This window comes from Myotis myotis, unplaced genomic scaffold (genome assembly GCF_014108235.1).
Source record: "Myotis myotis isolate mMyoMyo1 unplaced genomic scaffold, mMyoMyo1.p scaffold_m19_p_3, whole genome shotgun sequence".
NCBI classification, from domain to species: Eukaryota; Metazoa; Chordata; class Mammalia; order Chiroptera; family Vespertilionidae; genus Myotis; species Myotis myotis.
This window is the reverse complement of record NW_023416335.1, coordinates 115,879,697-115,907,390: the sequence shown is the minus strand read 5'-3', so window position 1 is coordinate 115,907,390 and position 27,694 is coordinate 115,879,697. Positions and strand designations below refer to the sequence as shown.

The following is a 27,694-nucleotide window of genomic DNA, read 5'->3' as shown; positions in this document are numbered from 1 at the left end:
GAAACAGCTAAAAACGACATGAGAAGACTAAACATGGCCCAAAACAACAATATGAACTATGTACAATGCCAAGATTCAATGTCAGAGCACAGCTGTAGATGCCATCTGATCTGATGCTCAAGGCCACCGTAAATGATCCCACACTCTCCAGTTGAGTCAACTCTAGCTAACATAATTAGATCACCAACCTGTTTTAATTCTTCCAAAATAATAGAAAGCCTGGAGAAAGTCACTAATTTTAAACAGATGGTTTCATTTCTTATGTAAATCACTCCAATAGTCCCCGGGAAGGTCTCCCTGCTTTTTCTCATGTTGCCCAGCCTACCCATTCCCACAAAGTGGCCACCTAGCAGCCAGAAAGCTCTTTCCCTAACACAGATCAGAACATATCACCTGCCCATCTGCCCACAACTCTCAGTGGCTTCCCGTAGCTTTCAAAATAAAACCCAAGGTCTAGGCCCTGCCGTTCTCTAACTTATCTTCATCTTACTCCACTCTAGCTACACTAATTCTCTTGATGTCCTTTTAGCACTTAGGGCAATTGCAGTTTCTGTTCTATCTGCTTAAGACTATTTTGCCTCAGACCTTCTAATGGCTTGTTTCTCACTTCAAAGCTCTAATCTAATACCACTTATCAACTCCCTCATCCTCCATCCCCTTTCCCTGGTTTATTTTTCAGCACAGTTATGACACGTTATACTACATAACTCTTTATTGTTTGACTTCCCCACTAGAATGTCAGCTCCCTCAAGGCGAGAGGCTTTGTCTTATTTCTATGTCCCTAGTTCTGCATAGTGCCAGGTACACAGTAGGAACTAAATATATGATAATTAACTCAAATATTCAGCCAGTTTCACATCATCAAAGATAAGATGTACAGAGCAGGTCTGATCATACTGCACTTAGGAGCACTGTGCCACAGTCCTCTTATGTTTTGAGTGGGGGACACAAAATTAAAAAAAAAAATTTCATTACTAAAATTAAAATAGAATCTTTCCAAAGGATATAAAAATGATTAGTATATAAGGCAACAGTAGTTTAAAAATATGAAGCTAGTATCTACTGAGACTATAAAACATGAAGTTTATAACATACATGGAAGGAAACATTTAAGAACAGAGAAACTGTGAAAGTTAGTGGAAATACTGAAATGGGCAACCTATTTTTGCACAGATTTAAAACAAACCAGCAAATAAAATCTCAGAAGGAAGTTATGCAATGGATAACCTATTAAATCCTCTTTGATTTGTATCCTCTTCTCTACATATTTATCCAGGAAAAATTCAAAAGCCAAAAATATATTTCAAAACATACTTACAAATACCACCAGCATCAAAATAATAAAAATGCTTTTCTATTAAATATTGTTTCTAAAGTACAGAAACATGAAACAAAACTTATGAGATAGGTCTGGAATATTTAATTTGGAATTAGTCTCATTCAACAAGGTATTTAAGAAGTCTATTGTGCATCAATTCACTCTGCCTATACACAAAAAATTCAGAAAATATTTAACAATTAAAACGTAATAAACATTGTTTTTAATACCAGCTTTGAGAAGCAAACATATAAAGCTATGGGTATTTGACCACACAAAACTTTCACAACACAGTAACTTGAACTCTGAGTCAATCTAAAATTTTAAAAATCATTGTACTGAAGCATAGGCACTCCATCTTGTTCTCATAACCTCTATGTTGTAAAAACTGCTGTTTGAAATTTTCCACTAAACATATATGGTCCTTTGTACTGTGAATTAACTCTGCTATTCTTGGCTTCTGTAAACACACTTGCTCAAATAATAGGGAAAATAAGCTCAATTATCTGGCCTTGCAAGCCGCTCTGCTGACATAAGGGTCTGGTCTGTCCCTGGTTACTCCCATGCCAGGTGTCTTTTAGTTATCTGAATTGTGTTGTGTTCAAGGTTACTGAATTGTGCTGTGTTCAAGGCTACAAGCTCCCTGCAAAATATCTCCCAATACATAGGGTTCTTTGTAAAGCCTGCAAAAGGTTCGGAAGCCCCATATTTAGGAGACAAAGAAACCGGGAAGGTATAAAGCAGGGGTGGGCAAACTTTTTGACTCGAGGGCCACAATGGGTTCTTAAACTGGACCGGAGGGCTGGAACAAAAGCATGGATGGAGTGTTTGTGTGAACTAATATAAATTCAAAGTAAACATCATTACATAAAAGGGTACGGTCTTTTTTTTCAATAGTTTTATTCATTTCAAACAGGCCGGATCCGGCCCGCGGGCCGTAGTTTGCCCACGGCTGGTATAAAGGGAAAGCTTCCTCCATGTTACTTTGCTCAGACTTTGAGAGGCAACTCCTCTGAGACTGCTGGAGTAATAAAGACTCCAAATTTGGCTTACTAAGGTGTCCTCTGTTCAGCTCGCTGATTTGCAATATAACAGTACTCTTACAGATCATGTTACAGACTTCATACATTGTGTCCCCGCTAAAATCATAAGTTGAAACCCTAATTCCCAGTGTGATACTATGGGAAATAGGGCCTTTGGGAGGCCATTTAGGTCTTGAGAGCTAAGATTAGTGCCCTAATCAGGAGAACCGTGAGAGCTTCTCAAGTAAAGGATTACCATTTTCTTTCCGTAATCTTGTTATGAACTTCTTGGGAGGTATTACTCCAACCTTTTTCTTCTGGGTGGCTATGCTATGGAACAGATCCGCTAAGCAGGTAAGAAGGTTCTCCTTCTTCCTAGGTTGACTCTTGTATGCTAGAACTTTTTCCCGAAATGGACGACAAAAATAAAGTGCTTGAAGAACTGAATTGCAGTAGCAGGTATTCCCAAACTAGAATAGAAAAAAAATTTTTTGGTTAAATTTAGGACAACACATTTTTAAGAGAAAGAATTTCCATGTGTATAGTTGAGAGAAGAGAAAGAGATAGGGAATTTATGATCCTCACATATTAGCAGGTATCTAAAATTAGAAATAGTTATTCTTACTGCAAACCAGCCATATTAACAATAAACAGATGCTCTAGGCATCCATTTCCGATTAAAATTGAAGGAAAATATACACAATAAATCTGGCCTTTCTGAAAACTGGTTTAAAGAACTAAATAGTTTAAATAGCAAGATTAGTAAGGGTTTCAGATTCTGGATAATTTTAAAATTCCCTTTTTTATTAATAGTATTGGTTATATACTAAGCATTTTATATATTGTACATTTAAAAATATAACTCTCAAAAATTATTTTAAAAACACAAAAGTGAGGTGTGTATTTTTTAATCAGATTCTTAAGAGCCACCCAAAACAAACAAGCAAACAAAAAAGCTAGAAAAAAAACAAGACCCTTTGAAATATTACATTAAAAATCATCAATATGAGCCTTAAAACCGCTGAAATGCTCAGTGACTTATTCTTGCTCTATCAGAAAGAAATGAACTTTAACCCAAGTTATTTCCTGAACTATGTATTATGTATGGCTCTGTCTCTTATTGGCCATGTGATCTGAATTATGTCACTACACCTTACTGAACTTCAATTTCCTCCTCTTTAGGAAAAACTATACTACCTACAGAGAAAATGACACAGAGCTTAAGAAACATCTATTGCCTTCTTTTTCCCTTCCCACTAATAGACACTGGCTCCTAAAGTCAGCTGATAAAACACCCAAAAATCAATGAATGAGGGTTTGTGGAGTACTCTGATACTGTAAAAAGGGAATGATGACAATTCTCACAGTAATGCCATGGAGTGAGAACACATATATATTAATTTTAAAAAGCTAGGCAAATGCCCTAACTGGTTTGGCTCAGTGGATAGAGCGTCAGCCTGTGGACTGAAGGGTCCCAAGTTCGAATCCGATCAAGGGCATGTACCTTGGTTGCGGGCAAATCCCCAGTAGGGGGTGTGCAGGAAGCAGCTGATCGATGTTTCTCTCTCATTGATGTTTCTAACTTTCTATCCCTCTCCCTTCCTCTCTGTAAAAAATCAATAAAATACAATTTAAAAAAAAAAAAAAGAAAGAAAAAAAAGCTAGGCAAAGCCCTAGCCAATTTAGTTCAGGGGATAGAGGGTCAGCTCACGTACTGAAGGGTTCCAGGTTCTATCCAAGTCAAGGGCACATTAACTCAGTTGTAGGCTCAATCCCTGGTAGGGGCACAGGCAGGAGGGCAATCAATCAGTGTGTCTCTCTCACGTCAATGTTTCTCTCTCTCTGTCTCTCCCCTTCCCTTCCACTCTCTCTCTAAAAAAAAAAAAAAAAAAAAAAAAAATCAATAAAAAAATGTCCTCTGGTGAAGATTAAAAAAAAAGAATTACTTCAAACAACTTTAAAACAGAATTTTTACTATACATACCACAGAAATACAGTCTAAGACTAAAGAACAAGTATAAAATAGCATTCAGTAGTCATACTGTTAGAACTAACCCACTGATATGATTTTAAAACTAGTACAGATATACTGTAGGACAAAGCAAGTGAGGAATTATGTTAATAACCTTAGGAACCAAAATTTTTAATGTAACGGGAAAAAAGATAACGATACCAGTCACAGAGTAAAAGCCCTATAAACTTACACTGGAATGGAAATATCAGTATAAGCTGGTGCCTTTTTGTAAATCTGAGAGAGCGTGTGTTTGTTCAAGGTCGGCCTACCGAAAAGGCCTAGCAGCAATGAGCTTTCCCTGAACCCACATTGTGGCCTCTAAAAAGCCTTTTCCCACAAAAAGGAACTAGGACACCTTGCAGATTGGGTTATGCAAGGTCTGGGACAGGAAATGAACAATGTACAAGATTAGCCTAGAGAATCTTTTAGTGTGGATACAAAAACCAACTTGCATCAAGAAGAATTACCACAATGAATAAAGAGCACATTAACTACATAAAAGTCTATGAATTAATAATAACATTTTAAAAACCCTGTCATTAGTCTCCAATGGAGGTTGTAAACTACATATAATAAGAAAGCACGTTTTATCTTGCCTTTCTTATAAGAATCTTATTTCAGGGGGCACTGAATAGTTGAAAAAGTAAATTCTTGTTCATAGATAATTTCAGCTAATAAATTCAGAAGAAACAGTTGTAAATAATGAATTAGGCAAAAATTATCAATTAGGTACTAAAAACATTAGGTTAAAGGTTGATAGGAAACTTTAAAATGGAGGGCTCAGACCTGAATCCCCAATGCATTCCAGCATCATTAAAAATGAACAATAAACTTTTATTCTCACGAGGTGATGCCCCAAGAAATATAGAGCATCTCCTATAAAGTATTCTTGTCTTACAAAACACAACCACTAAACTTTTGTCAAGTGGAATTACCAATTTACAAGACATTCAGGAACAGAGGAACAAGTTAAACAATACCACAAAAACAGGAATAGGGACATGAGATTCCTAGAGGATATATGAGTTCTCCATTCATAATGCTAATCAGAGCCAAGAGCTGATTTCATAAAGGCAGATGCTTTTTTTAAAAATTTATCTTTATTGTTTAAAGTATTACAGATATCCCCTTTCTCTCCTCTCCCCCCACCATTGACTCACTCTACCCCATCCATGCCCCCTCCCAGGCCTTCACCACACTATTGTCTGTATCCATAGGTTATGCATATGCTCATATAAGTTCTTTGGTTACCACTCACCCACCCCCACCCCCACCTTCCCTCTGAGATTCATCAGTCTATTCTATGCTTCTATGTCTCTGGATCTATTTTGTTCATACATTTATTTTGTTCATTAGATTCCACATATGAGTGCGCTCATGTGATACTTGTCTTTCTCCAACTGGCTTATTTTCTTAGCATAATACTCTCCAGGTCCCTCCATGCTGTCTCAAAGAATAAGAGATCCTTCTTTTTTATTGCTGCATAGTATTCCATGCTGTAAATGTACCACAACTTTATTTACTGGGCAGATACTTTAAAGGCTTTCTAGAGAAATGCTAAAAGAAGTGTGTGATGATGCTGCATTAATATTATTGTTTATATCGCCCTAACCGGTTTGGCTCAGTGGATAGAGCGTCAGCCTGCGGACTGAAAGGTCCCAGGTTCGAATCTGGTCAAGGGCATGTACCTTGGATGCAGGCACATCCCCAGTAGGGAGTGTGCAGGAGGCAGCTGATCGATGTTTTCTCTCATTGATGTTTCCAACTCTCTATCCCTTTCCCTTCCTCTCTGTAAAAAAATCAATAAAATATATTTTAAAAAATATTGTTTATAAATATAACTAGGGATATACTTCAATAAAGCTTATTCAGGGGCTAAGGACACCTGCAGTAGAATCTATAATTGTAAAGATTAATTTACCAATTACTCAGTACTAATATGAAAAATACAATGACCAGACTCTAATGACCAACAAACTATGGTTCTGTCAACTGAAGATACAATCTTCATAATTTGGATATTTTTATTAAAGAATAAGCAATAAGGTCTCTGACAACTTCCACAGAGGAGGTAGTTAAAAACAAAAGACAGCATCTCACAGTGTATTAGAAAATTTTATAATGAAGCTTGATCTGCTTATAAAAAAAATCGTAAGAAGTAAATGGAATAGACTGAGGAACTAGAGGGAATCTATATTTTGTACAGAGGGTTGAAAGTCAGCCCCTTGCTCATCTTCTGATTATAGAGCAAACGGTAACATTATAATCACTTATTTGAGGTTTCTAGTATGGTGTTCATTAACTGACCTTCATCAATCCCACCAAAGAAATACTAAAGGCTGAAATATTTCCCCAGAATATGCTAACTTTTAATCTTATTCATAACTCTGAAACTTCTTCAATTCTTTGATTTTTAATAGTAACTTTCATTCAAGTTCTTAAAACCTAAAGTTATATCCTTAAAGTAAATACTCATACAAAAAAAGTGCCTGGGATGATTTCCTCTATTCTTCTTGTTTCTGAATGCTCAATTTCTGAAAAAAAAAGACATTCTTTAGGGTTGAAATCTACCCTGTGGTTTTTTTTCAGCTGTTTCTGATGATCAATAGACTGACTAGAATTAAAATTAGGGGAAACAAATTTTAAAAGCTGCCACTCTCCTCAGGACCTGATCATTAATTTTTTTTCAATTTCATGTTGAACACAATGACCTATTCTTGCTTTCTCTAGTGACTTTTCCTTTACAGCTTAAAAAAATGCCCCCCCACATATATTTATTATATCCACATCAATAAGATCATTTAAGCATATATCCCTAACATATACAGTTTATAAATTCTGTATGTACCACATTGTATACACAAAAAATATAACAAATGTGATTTAAATGAAGTCAACATTTAAAATTTTTGTCTTACTTATACTAATTTTTTTATTTCCACTAAAAATTATTGATAATTAAGTGAGAACAATGAAACTGGAGTTTATTTGGGCTTGTTTTGTAAACTGTGGGTTATAGATTTTAATACAGTGATTTGGTAGTGTGAGTTATTTGGATATGTGGTTTGAATGGCTATCAAAGTTGAAAAAGGTATCTTCACAAAGATACATATGCAGAGCTAAATGGAAAAGTTCCCTTGATGGCATTCACTTTCTAAATTATAGTGTTAAATTTTCAATCCTTATCTACCAATTTGTTTGAATTCATTCAATAACTATCTGCCTCATGAGCAGCATAGCAAAGCAACTAAACATACCTGAAGCATGAAGCCGAACTACCGAGGTTTGCGTCTGGTTCTGCTACTTAACCGTGGAAAATTATTAAGCTGCTCAGTTCCTCAGCTTCCCACCTGAACAATGGGGTTTATGACAACACCTACCTCTTAGAATCTTGTAAAGAATTAAATGAATAATCTGCACAAAGCACTAAGGATAGTTCCTAGCACCTTATCATTCAGTTACATTTGAAACAACCTTTTAAAGCCATTTGGCCATTTTGAAGAATTAGAATAACTGAAATTAAATCATATAATCTCAAAGTCTATATTTAAATTATAATACATTGCAATGGCATACATGAATAAGAGAGTGTGATACTGTCATCTCTTTGGCACTACTGGACTTGAAGTAACAGCACACCATTTCACATAGGGCATGGATGCCAGTATCATCCACTTATTAAGAATTAGTAAAGCTTAATCTAGCTTTCATTTTTAAATAAAAATAAATCTTAGAAATTCTAATATTTTCTTCCCATTTCCCTAAGATCATCTTACATTACTTTTAGAGACTACTGGTTTTAACATTATGTCAACCATTTACAAATGTTTAAATGCTCCACTATCCCCCATGCTGGAGGTTGGTGATGGTGCCTGTCCTGTGAAAATCCCCCTCTAGGAAAGGCCCTCTTCCCTGGGACCACAGTTTCTGTTTAGGTGGCCCTGTCTGTAACACTATACTTCACATTGCCCAACCCAAAACCCTCACTGCAGCCAAGTGGACTTAATCCAAAAGTGTCCTTCCACATGCTAGTGGACATCTGTCACCTACCCCACACACTTCTCTACTGCCCCATGCTTCCTTCTACGAACTGACTTCTCTAGGCAAATTCTGTAGGGCTGCCTATCAATCACAAATCCTTTCATAGTTTGGGCACTTGGCAGTGCGGGGCACTTGATCCAATCTAGCCAGAGAACCTGGACCAGAGTTCTTTGTCAGGTCTGATGTGGATGTTCTCTGGGATTTCTGATAATGTAAATCTCAATTAGCCAATGGCCATCAAATTGATGCAAAAGAAAACAGAACTACGAGACATTTGCCTAATCAACTTCATAACCCACAAATAGAAAGTTTCATTTTTATTACTTTCTCTCATCCATAATGGCCCCTGTTCCCTGGATCCAGAATTCCAACTAATGACTACTAGCAATTCAGGCTAATTAGCCTTTTATAAGATGGTCTAGGAATACAATCATAATTTTATAACAAAGATTTGAGAGGGAAACACATTCCATGGTAACCTTACAAATAGATTTATTGAGCTCAACCTCTTCTGTGTTAGGGAGTATTGTATTAGAAAATTAATATAGAACTATACAATAAAATGCAAATAGGCTATTAAAAATGTATCAACTGCACAAAAAGTAGCAAATACACTCTACTATCAACTCTACTACAGTACTTATTAGCTACAAGAAACGGAAGAAGGCAATCTGGCTTATCAGAATAAAAAAACTTACTTTCGAAAGATTTAGCTTACTGTATAAATAGCTGGCATGCAAATAAGATATTTTTCAGCAAAAGAAAGTTTCCAGGGACAGGGAATAAAAAAAGCTGAAATGTCAATCTCTGAATTAACTAAGCCATTAACTGACCCCAAATTCTAACCTTAATTTTTAAGAAACTCCTATAGTATGATAACTCTACAAATAAAAAAGGGAGAGGGGAGCAAGAAAGAAACAGAAGTAGTAATTTAAGGACTTATAGAAAAAGGTTAAAAGTAGAAAACACAATTGCCAAGTCGCCTGAAGTATAAATCACAGAAAAGTTAATCATTATACTGGTTCTGCTGCATCTACTCTTACCATCAATTTATTTCTGAGTATAATTCAAGGTGTTCAACAATCTTTCATAGCTGGAGCGCTGACTACCTGTGATATCTCAATTCTTCATCATTAACTAGGAATAGAGATCAGAAACTATACTTCTACTCATCAAGTGTATCTGTAGAGGGGATAAAGGCAAAGCTTCCTCTGACAGTCTTATATTAACTTCACTCCCTTCTGCTTCTCTCTCATTTTTAAAACACACTGAGTGGCCAGACTATTATGACCACCCCATCAGTACTTCATTGACACTTCCAAAAATACTGAATATTGAAAACTTCCTAAGCAAATACTCTCAAGGTATTATTATTATTATTATTATTATTATTTGCATAACTAATTCACTTCATTGTACTGATGGGGTGGTTATAATAATCTGGCCGGTCATAATAATCTGGCCACTCAGTGTATATTTTTATTGATTTCAGAGAGAAAGGGAGGGGGGGAAAGAGAGAGACAGAAACATCAATGATGAAAATCATCCAGTGGCTGCCTCCTGAATGCCCCATACTGGTGATCAAGCCCACAACCTGGGCATGTGCCCTGACCGGGAATCTAATCGTGACCTCCTGGTTCATAAGTTGATGCTCAACCACCAGCCAGGCCTTTCTGCTTCCCTTGATTTCACTGAATTTCAGTTACTCAGCTTAGGGAAAAACAAAAGACTATCTTAAGCATTCAGATTGATCCACAGGCAGTAATAAAAATGGTACCTTCTGCCCTAGCCGGTTTGGCTGAGTGGATAGAGCTTTGGCCTGCGGACTGAAGGGTCCCGGGTTCGACTCCAGTCAAGGGTATGCACCTTGGTTGCAGGCTCCTCCCCAGCCTGGGCTCTGGTGGGGGATACATGCAGGAGGCAATCAATCGATGTGTTTCTCTCACATCGATATTTCTCTCTGTCTTTCCCTCTCTCTGCCACTCTCTCTGAAAATCAATGGAAAAATATCTTCAGGTAAGGATTTAAAATAAATAAATTAAAATAAAGTGGCTGTACCATTTTAAAAAAATAAAGAAGTGGTACATTTAAAAAAATGGTACCTTCTTAGAAACCCTTTTTGTATACAATTGACAGTGAAATTTTGATACTGTTATCATATTAAATTAAAAACAACAGCAGAGCCCTGACCAGTGTAGCTCAGTGGATAGAGCATCAGCCCATGCACTGAAGGGTCATGATTCGATTCCTGGTCAAGGGCATATACCTGGGTTGCAGCTCGTTCCCCATCCCCAATCAGCGCTGGTGTTGGAGGCAAGCAGTTGATGTGTCTCTCTCATATCGATGTTTCTCTCTTTCTTTCCCTCCCCTCCCCTCCTCTCTCTCTCTCTCTCTCTCTCTCTCTCTCTCTCTCCCCCCCCCCCTCCGTTCCTCCATCCCTCCCTTTTTCCCTTCCACTCTCTCTGAAAAGCAATGGAAAAAATATCCTCAGGTGAGGATTAACAACAACAACAAAAAAAAAAACCACACAAAACAAACAATACAAAAGAAGCAGAAAAAATATTATAGAATTTTAGTATTCATTTTATCTAGGATGTTCTGTTACTTGTTCTGAGGCTATCTGTAAAAAAAAGTTAGACACAAAGTTGGTGGTAAGAGTAGATACAAAGGTGCCTGGCCACTGTGGCTCAGTGGTTGAGCATCGACCTATGTACCAGCAGGTCACAGTTCGATTCCTGGTGAGGATACTTGCCCAGGTTGTGGGCTCAATCCTCAGTAGGAGATAGAGAAACCAAGAGGGCGGCATAGGTTAACGCCAGAGTTTGCTGCCTCGAACAACCACTTCCAAAATACAACTAAAAGACGGAACGGACATCATCCAGAACCACAGGAAGGCTGGCTGAGTGGAAGTTCTACAACTAGGAGGAAAGAGAATAGCATAACGACTCAGAGGAGGAGCAGTGCTGAAGTCAAATACTAAGGTGCGGAGGTGCATGCGGAGGGGGCTGGCAGCGGAGCACGGCGGAGGGCACGGTTGTCTGTTTCAATCAGGAGGGAGTCTCCAACTCTGAGCTCCAGATCCGGGCGAGTCTCTAGGGACCCAGACTCAAACGGGACTGTCTGGCTTGCGGTCGGAACTCGAAGGCAGCTTTCTCTCCGAGGTTTGCAGCAGTTGCTGGGACTCTGAGAGGCAGAGTCCCTGGGGACGGGACTGAGAGCACCCATAACTGCTCGCTCCGCCCACCCTGTAGATCCCCTGGGACCCACCCTGCACAAGCCCTGCACAGAGGCATTTGTGGGATAGCCTTAGGCAAAGGCTAGATTAGCACCGCCCTAGAGATCCAGCACAGAAGTTCTCCCACTGCAGACACAGCTGATTCTCATAGCCAGTTAGCCTGGAGGTCAAATCACCCCCAGTGATACTGACAACAATCAAGGCTTAACTACAACAAGACTGTGCACAAAGACCACTAGGGGGTGCAACAAAAAAGCATAAAAAATGCGGAGACAAAGACACATGACAGAAATGGAGGATAAAGAGCTCAAAACCGCACTTTTAAGGTCTTTCAATAATTTTCTAGAAACTGCCGATAAACTTAATGAGATCTACAAGAAATCTAATGAGACCCTCGATGTTGTGATAAAGAACCAACTAGAAATTAAGCATACACTGACTGAAATGAAGAATATTATACAGACACCCAACAGCAGACCAGAGGAGCGCAAGAATCAAGTCAAAGATTTGAAAAGCGAAGAAGCAAAAAGCACCCAACTGGAAAAGCAAAATGAAAAAAGAATCTGAAAATACGAAGATAGTGTAAGGAGCCTCTGGGACAGCTTCAAGCCTACCAACATCCGAATTATAGGGGTGCCAGAAGATGAGAGAGAGCAAGATATTAAAAACCTATTTGAAGAAATAATGACAGAAAACTTCCCCTACCTGGTGAAAGAAATAGACTTACAGGTCCAGGAAGCGCAGAGAACCCCAAACAAATGGAATCCAAAGAGGACCACACCAAGACACATCATAATTAAGATGCCAAGAGCAAAAGACAAAGAGAGAATCTTAAAAGCAGCAAGAGAAAGAAACTCAGTTACCTACAAGGGAATACCCATGCGACTGTCAGCTGATTTCTCAACAGAAACTTTGCAGGCCAGAAGGGAGTGGCAAGAAATATTCAAAGTAATGAATGCCAAGAACCTACAACCAAGATTACTTTATCCAGCAAAGCTATCATTCAGAATTGAAGGTCAGATAAAGAGCTTCACAGATCAGGAAAAGCTAAAGGAGTTCATCACCACCAAACCAGGATTATATGAAATGCTGAAAGGTATCCTTTAAGAAGAGGAAGAAGAAGAAAAAGGTAAAGATACAAACTATGAACAACAAATATGCATCTATCAACAAATGAATCTAAGAATCAAGTGAATAAATAATCTGATGAACAGAATGAACTGGTGATTATAACAGAATCAGGGACATAGAAAGGGAATGGACTGACTATTCTTGGGGGGGAAAGGGGTGTGGGAGATGCGGGAAGAGACTGGACAAAAATCGTGCACCTATGGATGAGGACAGTGGGTGGGGAGTGAGGGCGGAGGGTGGGGTGGGAACTGGGAGGAGGGGAGTTATGGGGGGAAAAAAAGAGGAACAAATGTAATAATCTGAACAATAAAGATTTAATTAAAAAAAAAATCCTCAGTAGGAGGCGTGCAGGAGGCAACCGATCAATGATTCTTTCTCGGATTGATGTTTCTCTCTCTCCCTCTCTGAAATCAACTTAAAAAAATTTTCTTAAAATAGTTAGACACAAAGTTGAAATACATGATGGGGTAAAAGTAGGTTTACAGTTATGAGTATACAAAACACAGAGTGTATTCTGTACTATTATTTATTAACTAGAGGCCCAGTGCATGAAAATTCATGCACTGGAGGGGGGTCCCTCAGCCCGGCCTGCCCCCTCTCACAGTCCGGGAGCCCTCAGGGTTGGGAGGTGACCCGGCGATCAGGGGAAGGCAATGCCCCATCACACCTATGCTTCTGCCACTGCCGGCAGCTCAAGCCTCTGCCGGCCCTGGTCACCTGAACCTCGGGCCAACCCTGAGCAGCTAGGTGGCTGAGGGGACTGGAGGATTCTGGAGGCAGGCGCACGGAGTGGCTGGGCCTGCCTGGGGACGGGCCCAGCCTTCCTGCACGCCTGCCGCCCCAGTGGGGCTGAGGGGACTGGGCCCGCCATCTTGTGGCTGTGGGCACCGCCATCTTTGAGGGCGTATCAGTCAATTAGCATATTCCCTCCTTATTGGCTGTGGGTGCCGCCATCTTTGAGGGCGGGGCAGTCAATTAGCATATTCCCTCCTTATTGGCTGTGGGTGCCGCCATCTTTGAGGGCGGGGCAGTCAATTAGCATATTCCCTCTTTATTAGCTAGGACTACGGACCCAGTGCATATATTCGTGCACCCTGAAAGGAACTGTGGGCCGCAAGGCTGTGGTGGGCACAGGGGTGGGTCTTGGCCCATCCTCTGTGCCCCCACACGGCCCCTCCTGCCGCGCCTCCTGGTCTCCTGTCTGCCAGCAGCCCTGCTCCCGCTGTCACTGCTCCCACGTGTTGATGGTGCCCGCCCTGCTCGCACCTGCTGACAGAGTGAAGTGATGGGGGCTGGCACCGTCAGCAGTGTCAGCAGCAGCTGCTGCCTCAATCGTCCCTCAGGAGCAGGGGAGGTGGAGAAGCCCTCAGGTGCAATCAGGGTGAGCAACCTCTGCTCGCAACCGCTGATGGTGCCGAGCAATCGGGACTGGCGCCAGGCGCCAGCAGTGAGTGCGAGTGGCGGCCCAGCACCATCTGCGAGTGCGAGCAGGGTCATCGCTGGCAGCGGGTGCGAGAGGCAGATGCTGGCCCAATCAGCCCCCAGGAGCAGGGGAAGGTGGAGAAGCCTTGAGGGGTGATCGGGGCCAGTAGCCACCACTTGCACCCACTGATGGCGCCAAGCGATCGGAGCTAGCGCTGGGCACCGGCAATGGGTACAAGTGGCAGCTACGGCGCCAGAAGTGGGTGCGAGTGGGGCTAGCACCAGCAACAGGTGCAAGCACTGAGCGGGACTGCGGCACGTGGGAGCAAAGAACTTTCAGTAACCACCAGAGGCTCGCCCCGATGACAGCGACCAGTGCCCCACTTTGGTCTGGTGTTCACTTGTTCCACCATCCCACCGCACCCGATGCCCACCATGATCCACGCTCTGCCACCTGCTGCCGACGCCTGCCATGTTTCGCATGTGCCCCCTGATGGGTCAGTGCACATCATAGTGACCAGTAGTTGTTTGGTTGTTCCAGTTGTTCCAGTCTATTTGCATATTAGCCTTTTATATATATAGATTATTGTATTTTTTTCCACACAAACAACTGTAAACTTACTTTTGCCCTAGCCTATATTTAAATGTGGGGCTTTTTAAAAATTGATTTTAGAAAGAAAGGGAGAGAGAAAAATCAATGAGAGAGATATGTCAACATCAACTGGCTGCCCCCTGACCAGGTATCGAACCAACAATGCTCAACCACTGAGCCACACCAGCTGGGCCCAGCCTGTATTTATACTGGCAAAGGTTAAAGCAAAACAACTTTCAATATATAATACTATTGTTCTTTAAAAAATGGGTCTTTCGGGAGACTATCAATGGGCACAACTTTACTACAATTCAATACACATATTAACATTGGAAACCAAACAAAGGTGACAGTCACCGAAGAAACTGTCATCCCCAGAATTAAAATGAGGCTTTTGATCACTAGGCAACTCCACATGTAAGCATGAACATATTAGATACTAAAAGTAGAGGCTAGACTTCTCATTAAACAAAGTATATTAAATATACTCACTTAATTCTACTCCACATGTCTAATAAAATGACAGTAAAAGAATAGATTAGGGAAAACCTCAAAAGGCCCAAGAAGACAACCACAGACTTGAGATATCAATGGACTTAGAGAAGATAAAAGGCAGATGGAGAAAAAGTAGAAGCCCAAGTGCCTGTAAGGGACAAACAAAAAAACCCAAACTGATTCACGCCTGTAAACCTGGGGATTTTGCGGGGAGGGGAAGCTGCATCTAAAATCACAAGTCTGGTATAAGTCCTTAAAAGAAGCATTTCAAGCTCAGTTGGTTAGAGCATCATCCCAATACACCAAGGTTGAAGGTTCAATCCCCAGTCAGGGCACATACAAGAATCAACCAATGAATGCATAAATAAGTGGAACAATAAATTTATTTCTCTCCCCCCCCCCCACCTTACTCTCTCTAAAAATCAACAATACATAAAGATCTTTTGTTTGTTTGTTTGTTTGTTCGTTTTTAAAAGGGCCATTTCAACCCCCAGGCACTTAACCTGTCTTTTAACTACAGGTTTAGGCTCCACAGAAGTTGACCAAGAGAACACTGGTCTATTATCTTTAAGGGCACCAGTGAGACAATGACAGGAAACAGAGGACTGAAGGCCCAACTTAAGCCACTCCTAGATGGAGACTGGAAGGGGAAACAAATAGCCCCAAAGAAAACCCTATAGCTAATAAAATTGGGGCGGGGGGCAGGGGGGAGGGAAATGGACAGGAAGCTATGTTCTTAAAAGCCTGCTTTAAGTGAAACTCATAATAGACAAGTTCTACCCATAATACCCCAATCAGCTTTTTTAGAATTTTACTTTTATATATGAATTAAATTTGAGGAAAGCTTCTAATAGAAAAAGCAAAGTTTAAAATGGGGTGGGGCAATGAACTTAGAGGTCTCAGAAACAATCCAGTAAGTATCAGAAAACTTCAGCAACAACAAAAACTATAAATACTAACCTGAGAAAAATAACAGAAAATACTGCCTTCGTGAAACAAGATTTAAAAAACACACACAAAAGTAATATTCTAAGAAATAAAAAGTGTAATGAGTTGAAAAAAGTCAAAGAAATTGTCTAAAATGCAGAATTAAAAAGGCAGATGACCAAAAATGGGGGGGGGGGGGGAGAAATATAGAGAATCAGTCTAATTGTTTCAATATGCATCTAACAGTATTATAAAAAAAGACAGAACAGAGAAATTATATTAATTGAAAAGAAATTATTCAAATAATAGTATCAGAAATGTTCCAGAACTAAGGAAAATGAAACATCAGTCTGAACAGGTACATAAATGCCCAATGAAATAATGAGAGGGAGATCAAGACACATGAAAACTCAGAACATTGTGAACAGTAGATACAGAGCATCCTAAAAGCCACACGACCAAATTTTTAAATGGGAGAAAGCCACATACAGAAGAGATCAAGAACCAGAATGGCATTAGCCCTCTCAACAGAAGTCAGAAAATAATAGAATAAGGCCTTAAAAATTCCTAAGGAAGGTTATAACCTAAAATCTGTATGTAGCTGTTACAATAACAAAAATGTTTTTAGCCCAGCCAGCATGGCTCAGTGGTTGAATGTCGACCTATGAACCAGGAGGTCAAGGTTCGATTCCCAGTCAGGGCACATGCCTGGGTTGCAGGCTCGATCCCCAGTGTGGGGCATGCAGGAAGCAGCCGATTAGTGATTCTCTCTCATCATTGATGTTTCTCTCTCCCTTCCTCTCTGAAATCAATAAAAATATATATTTTTAAAAATTTTACATGCACAAGATCTCAAACTTTATCTCCCACGTACATTTCCTAAAGAAGCTACTGTAGAATGTGCTCCACAAAGACAGGGAGAAAACTGGAAAAGAAAATAGAATCTAGAAAAGTGAAGGGAATGTCCAAGTGGTGGAAAAGGAATGGCAGGCAATGGCTGCACAAAAGGACAGAGGGCTCCAGGGAAGGAAGAGTTTGCCTGATGGACATGTTCAGTGAAAACTGATATTGAGAAATTCTTTTTGTTTTTTTTTAGCTCTGATGAAGATTAGCTGGAAGAGTAAATGGAAATTAAGGAAATGGAAAAATAAAGCAATGGTTAATTCCATATTGGTAGAATGGCAGAAAGTGAAGCAGGGAGCAGCATGGGATGGTGGCAGAAGTAAAGAACTAAATTTCTTATCTATCCTAACAGGAAGTCATAGATTTTTTTAAAAAAATAGCAGAATTTTAAAAATAGAAGTATAAACACTTTATTTATAATTTAAGGATAAATTCCAGAAAAAAATAGCCTGAGGAGTAATAAGTAGTCTTCGCTGCAGAGGGGCTAGTGAGTGGAGATTGCCGATTCTTTGTTATAAGCTTTACATTTGCAAACGTGATTCCCAGAGCAGGGGAGGGCATACATGTCACTCCAACTGCTTTTCCCAAATCACACAAGAAATCTATCTCATACATCATAATTACAGACTAGTATTTAGCGACACACCAATTTTGTTCAATTTAACTTAATTACCTATATCATCATATATAGTATATTTTTAAATACTCACCATGGATCCACCTAACAGTATAGTATAATAGTATATAAATTACCACAACAATTATATAACACAGATTTGTGGTGTTTTCTGATGTTGCAGAAGAGTTAAAAATTCTAAAGCAGGTTCTTCCAAAGTTTCAATAATGTATAATTACTAGAATTACCTCCACAAGGATTGAGGGTGTATTTTTCCCCTATACTTTGTACTTTTACATTTATACTAGAACAATGTCAGAGGTAAAATGACAAAGACCCTATCTCAACACATGGAGGAACTGACTAAACTATTTGGACCACTTATATGTAGACTTTAAATAAGTCTGAAAGAATCAAGAGATCATTTGGTCTAAGCCATATGAAATTTTGGTTATGAGAAAATTTTGACGTAAAATAGGAAACATCAGGCTTATAAGTAGAAACTATTCTATTTCTAAGGCACTTAAGTCATCAGATAATTTTGTTCCCTTCCATTAAAGATAAATTCAAAATTCAAAATCAAGTTTCTTGGCATTAAGTCTACTGATATAAATGAACATGTTTTCTTTAACAAATTATGAAATGCATTCATCATTTTTTAAAACTACTTCCAACCATAATTCTGAAGGTTAAGCATCAATGAATACTTACATTGACCAATCCAAAATAGTGCTCATTGACTGGAAACTGTTCTGGACCAATCTCTTTCTCTAATGCCGAGGCATTGGCGCCCTACAAAATGAAACACAAAAATCGTAGTATTTAGAGTATTTTCATAACTTTATCATAATTAATGTAGGCATTATGAAGACATCCTTTAAATAACTATGCTCCTTATAACTACCTAACATTACTGAAAGAAAATAAAAAAAGGATAATGAAGAATAAAGGCTTTTAATAATATTACTAAAAACTAGTTTGAAGAAACTTTCTCATATAACCAAAGCCTAGACCAAGGAATTATATCCCTAATTTGTTCCTTTTATCCAAGTAATGAATTAAAGCCCTTGCTGTATCATGTACTCTAAAGGGAGTTTGTAATCTGATAGCAGCCATCTCAGAGAGCTGAAATTTTGTGAAATTAAAATGCATATAATATTCAGTGGCCTAACAATTCTTCAGAGATATATAACTAAGAAATTCTCACATAGAACTAAAGGGGAAAAGAATGTTTACTGAAGTATTACTGATGATTGTATAGCTGACAGTAATCTACGGGGTCTATAAAATATTACAGCATAGCCCAGCCAGTGTGGCTCAGCGGTTGAGCACTGACGTAACCAAGAGGTCGCCGGTTCAATTCCCAGTCAGGGAGCACGCCCAGGTTGTGGGCTCAATCCCCAATAGGGGAGTACAGGGGGCAGCCAATCAATGTTTCCCTCTCTCCCTTCCTCTCTCTCTTAAAAAAAAATCAATAAGAATATATTTTTTAATAAGAACAGATTTATAAAAATATGATAGCATATTTTATAGTAGAGTCAGAATAAATAAACTGGATTTACATACAAAAACATGGATACTTCTCAAAAACAATGTTAAAAAAAATGATTAGCACAAAACTCCATCATATATATAACAGCACACACATTCTGCCTCAAGGGCACTGGCCTGTGGTTAACACCACCTTTAGTGTGCAGAAGCCCACCCCTGCTGTCTCCTGACAGAGGTACATTTCTGAACCTGGGAAGCCCAGACCTTTGTTAGACAACACATCCTCAACTTCTGGATGGGGCAAGCCTAAAAATAAGTACATACATTAAAGGGAACTCCTGGGTTGGTGGTCAAGTTCTACCAAAACAAGGTATTTCCTCTGATAACTTGCAGCCATCTAGCACTGTGTGTGTGTGTTTTATTTTTATATAAAATCCTGACACAATCATTAGTTTACAAACACCATTCATTTCTAAATTAGAATACCAATAACTGTTTTTATAACAATATCAAATTCAATTATTATAGCAACTTCAAGGCCCACTGATCAAAGCAGTCCTCATGGGAATGTTGCAAGCCCTACTCTCCATCCCTGCCAGCTCAAGTCTTGTCACAAAACTTCAAAACTATCAGTAAGCCCAAATGTTTACCACCTACTGTAAGAATTCAAACTGAAATTTTTTTCCCCTCAAATGAGTATAAAGTCTCTCTCTCTCTCTCTCTCTCTCTCTCTCTCTCTCTCTCTCTCTCTCTCTCTCTCTCTCTCTCTCTCTTTCTCTATCTTTCACACACACACACACACACACACACACAAAAGGTGCTATTATCCAAAATACCTCATACATCTATCTGTGTGGGATGCTGTCAGTTACACACACCTTAGGAAAGCATCTATAGCCTTAAAATGAACTAAAGACAGAACAAGATGTGAACTTTATCTTTCCAGTATTAATTCCAATTACATGCCACACACCATGCAGTCTAACCACCCCAGATGTCCCATTTGAACCCATATATACCACATACTTTCATGCACTGCTTAGAAAGCCTTTCCCCATCCCCTTATCCTCAAGTTTTGACTATGAGCCAAGTTATTAACCTCTCTGTGCCTCCAATTCCTAACTATAAAATGAAAATGTTACCAACCACTTTATAGGGTAGCTATGAGGCAGGATGGTAAGAACCGAGGAAAATTCCTTGGCAAGTGGGATGGGGAAACTGAGACAGACAGCTCATTCAAACTGGCCTTATCCAGCACCCTGACTCGCCTGCCTCCTTCTCCCTTGCACAATCATTCCCTTAAGCATTAAGTCCTTAGGACAATGAGGTTCTGATCAGCATCAAATAATCTCAGGAACAAAGTCATGGGTCTGTTGACCACAGAGATGAAACAAAGCTTTGGTCAAACTAGAGATAACATCTAGGCCTCAGTTGTGTTTCAGCTCCAGGCCCAGAAAATCAGCAAAACCAGAGGAAGCGAGGTCCTGGCTGACATCAGGACCAGATGGAATGACCAATGACCCTCTATCCCAGTGCTGACCAATCAATAGAGACTATGACCCTGACCTTTTAGCTAAAGCATGTCAAACTCAAAGGCTAACACAGGCCAAATAAACAAGGTTTAAGTTTAGGTGGGCCGCAAGAAAACAAAAGCTTCAATTTTCATAGAAACATATGTTTATTTCAATAGAGACATGCTGAATACAAAGGGCTGAAATAAATGAGTAATCGTTAACATAAAATAATACAACATTTTAATAAAAATTAGTTTTTTCTTGAACATTAACTTACCAGACGCTGAATAACTGCACAAATTAATAAGCATAACACAAATAAACCTATTTTTCTTGTTCTCCAAAAGCGAAATATTTCCTGCTGCGCACACCAAACAAGACAGTCCAAGACTAATGACGTGGCAATTGGCTGCTAAAATATTCGCTGCTAGCATTAGTGGAGAGAAATGGTACGCCTGCTCCCGTAACGTACGTAAGGGAAATGAATGCAACACAATTATAATAATCAGTCATTAGCGAACGTTGTAGTTCATTATTAATAATTATGTATAACAGGATATTGTAAAAATTAAGTTATGAAATTTTTATTAAAACGTTTCTTACATACTGTTATATTGGCTGGGCCACAAAAGTATTCGTTGTGGGCCACGACTTTGGCATGTTTGTTCTAGCTCATTCTGATGAGTCAGTATATTAAAGGACACACCTAGAACGGTGATGAATATTCTACTGAAATCCTCCCCTGAGATTTCCCCTAAAATCCTACCTTTAGAAAACAGATAAAAACCCATAAGGCAAAGAACCCAGCAAATCTCTACACCTTCCTTTTTCAGGTGCAGATATGTATCTTGGCTTTCTTTTCTCCTAAGTTCTAAAGGCCCTTCTTTTGCCTCTGTTACTTGCTTCCTGAGTCCAAGCAGCCCAGTTAGCTCACTTGTTCTTCCTCTGTGATTTTCTCTCTAAAAGGCCAAGGCAGCTCTCTGACCAGCCGAAAGTACATTAAAGCGAAGATTTCTCTTTACTGTACTTTCATTTTGCATGCTAAATAAATTTCCTCTTGTGCTGGAGTTGTTGGCTCTGAATTCTTCCTTTGCCAAACTCAAAAATCGAGGTCCATCAATCACCGCTAACAGTTACAAATAAACAAAATTAAACTTTTGAAAAGGCATCTGGCAGTGCCTAGTACATAAGCAAATGCCCCATAAATGTTGGTTCTCTTATCCCCTTTCTCTTAATCCCAAGGGGGTAAAAAGTTATTCTCATGAGTTAGTAATATTAATAATTATCATCTGCTCCATGCAACCAAAAAATAACTATATGACACTACCTACCGAGTTCAGTTATTTTGCTCCTGGACTACAGAGGACAAACTCTTAAATGCTTGAACAAGTATTATGTATGGCATCATTCGTCCTCAGGGGCCCTGCCCTTTATACCAGATTCTAGTCTACTTTTTATTCAACCACCAGATTTTTGGCTATAGAGTCTTTCATGAGCAGCTAAGTAGAAGAGGGAACTGGGGGTTAGGAACAGCAAAAGGAGTTAAGGAAGACTGCAGAAAGGAACTAAGTTGTCCCCACCCTCCTCCTTCCTGCACTGGAGCCTAGAAAAGGAAAGGAAACTGGGTGACACCTGTGCCCTCTATCCTGACCTGCATGGCCAGGACCTTGAGTTCCATGGGAACCGGGCTGTGTCTCGTTCATCTTATGTCCAGCACATGGTGGGTTCTCAATAAAATGTTTATTAAATTCTTTTTTTTTTTTAAGGCTAAGAAATAAGAGAAGGAAACAAAAGAGACAGCTCAGCTATCATTAAAAATAAAAAACAGATCTTCTCCGTCTGTCCAAGTCCACAAAGCAGCCCCTGGATGTTCCAACAATGTACTCCCCAAAAGCCTAACAAAGAGCAGAACCATAATCAAAATAAGGTTTCCACAGCTAAATGTGTTTAAAAATTAAAAGATTAAGTAATTTTGAAAGTCTCCTCTAAATCAACATTCCATCATTTCCAATCACTTTCTTCTAAGAACATTATAAAATTAAAACAAAACTCCCCAATTCAATAGTGAAGGATTATGGTTGCAGATGGAGTAAGGGTAGCAGTATGAAATGGACAGTATAAAGAGAGAATGGAGCCCTGACTGGTTTGGCTCAGTGGATAGAGCATCGGCCTGCGGATTGAAGGGTTCTAGGTTCGATTCTGGTCAAGGGTATATACCTTGGTTGTGGGCACATCCCCAGTAGGGGGTATGCAGGAGGCAGCTGATTGATGTTTCTCTCTCATTGATGTTTCTAACTCTCTATCCTTCTCCCTTCCTCTCTATTAAAAAAAATCAATAAAATAAAAAGAGAGAGAATGGAATTTACTTTATGACAGTTCTACATGAAGGCACATTGTAATAGACTATACTTTACTATAGTAATGATGCCTATCATAGATTCTGTGAATGCAGGACCATATTCTTATGCATGGATTCAGGCTTTTCTCTGCAGAAATGATCAGAGTACTTCCTATTTCTAGCCAGATGCTAACTACAAAGGAAAGAGTATACTAAGCAATCCAGTTTGTAATGAGTGTTTTTTTAATTTAAAAGTGTTTTCAAAACTTGAGTTAGATGTAACTGGTGAAAACCAACCATAAAGACAAAAACTTGCTGTGCAATTTTCAGCATCTTTGAAGTTCTCAAACACAGACATCCCTTGAAGATTTTGTTGAAGGCCAATAAACTCTGTCATGTCAAATAATGGACAATCAAGAGCCCCAAAATTTACACTGATTCTACAGCAAGTCAATATTTCCATCCCTATACTTGAGAAATATGATCCTACTAAAATTCACAATGTTTTTTTTCCAAGCAATTCTTTATTTGGAAAAAAGAATAGAGGTATGTTCAGTTAAGAATTTCTGCTCTAAGGCTTTCATAGGCACTGGGATTCACTTGTCTTTTCTGAGTACATGACATGCATAGAAGGAAGAAGACATTTCTGACTGTACTGTCTCCATTACTCTAACTTACATAAAAGGTTATTTTAGACTCAGTATCTATTACTGCATATTCATCATGAAGAAGCAATTGGATATTCCTGACCTTCCTGATTAAAACAGCCAAAAGGTGAATAAATTTCTAAATTAAAAAAATAATAATTTACTAAGCTGGTAAGAAAATGAAGAATCGACAGAAACCAAAACACATAGTGATGGGGGACCACTGGGATATAAGCAAATGTCAAAGACAGATTTCATGTTGAGGGTATTTGCCAACCCCAGTGACCTTTAGCCTCTCTTCTGACAACTGAATGAAATGAAAACAGGAAAACTAGTGCTAAAACTTAGGGCCCATCCAAGATAGGGATGATAGCAGAAGACACAGCATGACACTGTAATCCCCAAAGGGCTATGTCTTCAATGTAAGAGAGAACAAGTAATAATTCTTAAATGAGACAGAAAGGAAACTTGTCCTTGGCACTGGAGGAGGTGGGGCAATAAATATCTTCCAAACTTTCAAAACCACAAGTTGGTCCTCATGAAAGTTTGTGATTCAAATTCCCACAAGCTGTAGTTCTTTAAAGAAAAAAAAAAACTTAAGGACAGAAACCACGCCACCTTGAAGGGGAGAGCTGCTGTAACTAGGAGCCCAACCCCACCACCACCCAGAATGGCCTCAGACACCACCCCGGACACTACAGGCACTCCGGCCAAAGATCTGCTACCTCAGCTGCAGAGCCACGGACACCAGGACTCCAGCCTCCCCAGATGGGGGCTCCTGTGGGTCCCAGAGTGCACCTCCCCTCACGCCGGCCCATCGCATCATTCCTGGGCACAGCGCATCCCACTGGTGAGTCTCAAACTGCACCCCCTACCGGACAAGCCCGCGGCGTTGCCCCGACCCTGCACATCCTGCAGGCGAGCTTCTGACTGCGTTTCCCCACCTGGCAAACCTGCAGTGTTGACCCTAACCCTTTGCGTCCTGCCAGCGAGCCCCAGACCGGTGGTAGCAAGAATGGGGAGACAAAGAAACAACCCACAAAGGAAAGAAAAGGAGGAATCACCAGGAAAAGAACTAAATGAAACAGAGGCATGCAATGTGCCAGAAAAAGAATTCAGAGTAATGGTCATACAATTCATAAACCAGATGGATGAGAAAATCAACAACTTATGTAAAAATTAAGAAGAAACCAAGAATGATATAGCTACAATAAAAAACACAATGGAAGTTTTCAACAGTATACTAGAAGAAGCAGAGGACCGAATTAGTGAGTTAGAAGATAGGGTAGAGAAATGCCTAATCTGAACAATTGGAGAAAAAAAATTAGAAAGCAGAAGGAGAGCCTAAGGGAGCTTTGGGACAACATGAAACAAAGTAACATACATATAATAGGGGTGCCAGAACGACAAGAAGAGAAGGATTAGAAAACCTATTTGAAGAAATGACAGAAAACCTCCCTGATTTGGGGAAGAAAAAAGTCACACAAGCACACAGAGTCCCAAACAAGATTAATCCAAAAGGCCCACACCAGGACATGTTGTAATTACAATAGCAAACGTTAATGACAAAGAAAGAATCCTAAGGGCTGCAAGAAAGAGACAGAAAGTTACCTACAAAGGAAGTCCCATTAAACTATCAAATGATTTTCAACAGAAACACATCAGGCCAGATGGGAATGGAATGAAGTATACAAAGCATTGGAAAACAAGGGACTGAATCCAATAATATTCTATCCAGCAAGGCTATCATTCAAAATTGAAAGGGAAATCAGGAGTTTCACAAACAAACAAAAGCGAAGGAAGCTTATCATTACTAAACCAGCAATGCAAGAAATGCTAAAGGGACTGTTGTAAAAAGAAGAAACAGAAACGCAAGAAGGAACATAGGCACAAAGAATAAACATGGCTACAAACAAGTACCTATCCTATATAATAAAAGCCTAATATGCAAATCAACAGAAGGGCAGAATGACAGGTCACTATGATGCACACTGACCACCAGGGGGCAGACGCTCAACGCAGGAGCTTCCCCCTGGTGGTCAGTGCGCTCCCACAGGGGGAGCGCTGCTCAGCCAGAAGCCAGGCTCACAGCAGCGCTAAGGAGCAGCTAGCAGGTGGGCGGTAAGGAGCGAGGTCCCGGACTGCAAGAGGGCACAGGCCAGGCTGAGGGACCCAGCCCCCCCCCCCAAGTGCACAAATTTCATGCACCGGGCCTCCAGTCAATAATAACCTTAACTGTAAATGGGTTAAATGCTCCAATCAAAAGACATCGACTGGCTGAATGGATAAGAAAACATGACCCATACATACGCTGTCTACAAGAGACCTCAGAACAAGGGACTCACACAGACTGAAAGTGAAGGGATGGAAAAATATCTTTCAGGTAAATGGAAATGATAAAAAAGCTGGGGTAGCAATACTTATATCTGACAAAATAGACCTCAAAGTGAAGGCCATAACAAGAGATAAAAACGGCCACTTCATAATACTAAAGGGATCGATACAACAAGAGGATATAACTCTGGTAAACATATATGCTCCCAATGCAGGAGCACCCAAATACATACAAAAATTTCTGGAAGATATCAAAAGAGAGATTGACAGCAATACAATCATAGTAGGGAACTTTAATACACTGACATCACTGGATAAATCCTCTAGACAAAGTATCAGCAAAGAAACAGCAATCCTACCTGACTCACTAGATCAGATAGACTTAATTTACATCTTCAGAACATTTCACCCCTAAGCTACAGAATATACATTCTTCTTAAGTGCACATAAGACATTTTCAAAGATAAACCACATATTGGGACACAGGCAAAATCTCTCCAAATTTAAGAAGATTAAAATCCTATCAAGCATCTTCTCAGATCACAATAGCATAAAATTAGAAATCAATTACAATAAAAACATTGAAAAAAATAAAACACTTGGAGGCTAAATAGCATGCTATTAAACAATGATTGGGTTACCAAAGAGATGAAAGAAGAAATTAAAAACATGCTGGAAATAAATGACAATGAAGACACAACAATTCATAATCTATGGACATAATAAAAGCAGTCCTGAGAGGGAAGTTCATAGCATTACAGGCCTACCTCAAAAAACAAGAAAAACTTGTAATATATTATCTGACTCTACAACTTAAATAATTTGAAAAAGAGCAGCAAGAAAAGCCCAGAGTGAGCAGAATGAAGGAAATAATAAAGGTCAGAGCAGTAATAAATGACAAATAGACCAAAAAAAAAAAAAAAAATACAAAAGATCAATAAAACCAAGAGCTGCTTCGTTGAAAGGATAAACAAGATTGATGAACCTCTAGCCAGGCTCACCAAGAAGCAAAGAGAGAAGACTCAAATAAACAAAATCAGAAATGAAAGAGGCAAAATAACAACCTACCCCACAGAAATACAAAGGATTGTAAAAAAAAAATACTATGAACAACTCTATTTCAAGAAACTGGTCAACCTAGAAGAAATGGACATATTCCTATAAAAATACAACTTTCCAAAACTCAATCAGGAAGACTCAAAAAATCTGAATAGATGAGTAACTATGAAGGTTACTGAAGCACTCATCAAAAAAGTTCCAGCAGCCCTGACCGAGTTGGCTCAGTGGATAGAGCGTCGGCCTGTGGACTGGGGGGTCCCAGGTTCGATTCTGGTCAAGGGCATGTGCCTTGGTTGCGGACACATCCCCAGTGGGGGTTGTGCAGGAGGCAGCTGATGGATGTTTCTCTCTCATCAATGTTTCTAGCTCTCTATCTCTCTCCCTTCCTCTCTGAATCAATGAAATATATTTTTTAAAAAATCAATGAAATATATTTTTTAAAAAAACTTCCAGTAAACAAAAGCCCTGGGCCAGATGGCTTCAAGGGGAGTTTTATCAAACATTCAAAGAAAAACTAAAACCTATCCTCCTCAGATATTCCAAAAAAATTCAAGAGGAAGAAACATTTCCAAACTCTTTCTATGAAGCCAGCATT

At 39.4% G+C, this 27,694-nt stretch overlaps 1 protein-coding gene across 6 annotated transcripts in view; it reads right to left on the bottom strand.

Moving 5' to 3' along the window:
• The window catches only part of USP12 (ubiquitin specific peptidase 12), a 121,970-nt gene that overhangs the window by 41,899 nt on the left and 52,377 nt on the right, over nt 1-27,694 (bottom strand). For 3 of the 6 annotated variants that reach the window (XR_004966407.1, XM_036301801.1, XM_036301800.1), the window contains exons 2-3: nt 18,428-18,508; nt 2,597-2,810 (exon numbers count right to left, since the gene is read on the bottom strand). Coding sequence is in view for 2 of the 6 variants with exons in the window: in XM_036301801.1 (XP_036157694.1) it covers nt 2,597-2,810; nt 18,428-18,508 (295 nt within the window). In the remaining 4 variants the exon portion in view is untranslated. Of the gene's footprint in view, nt 1-2,596; nt 2,811-6,832; nt 6,857-18,427; nt 18,509-27,694 lie in introns of those variants that run through there. The other 3 variants (XM_036301804.1, XM_036301803.1, XM_036301802.1) reach the window with 3 other exon arrangements.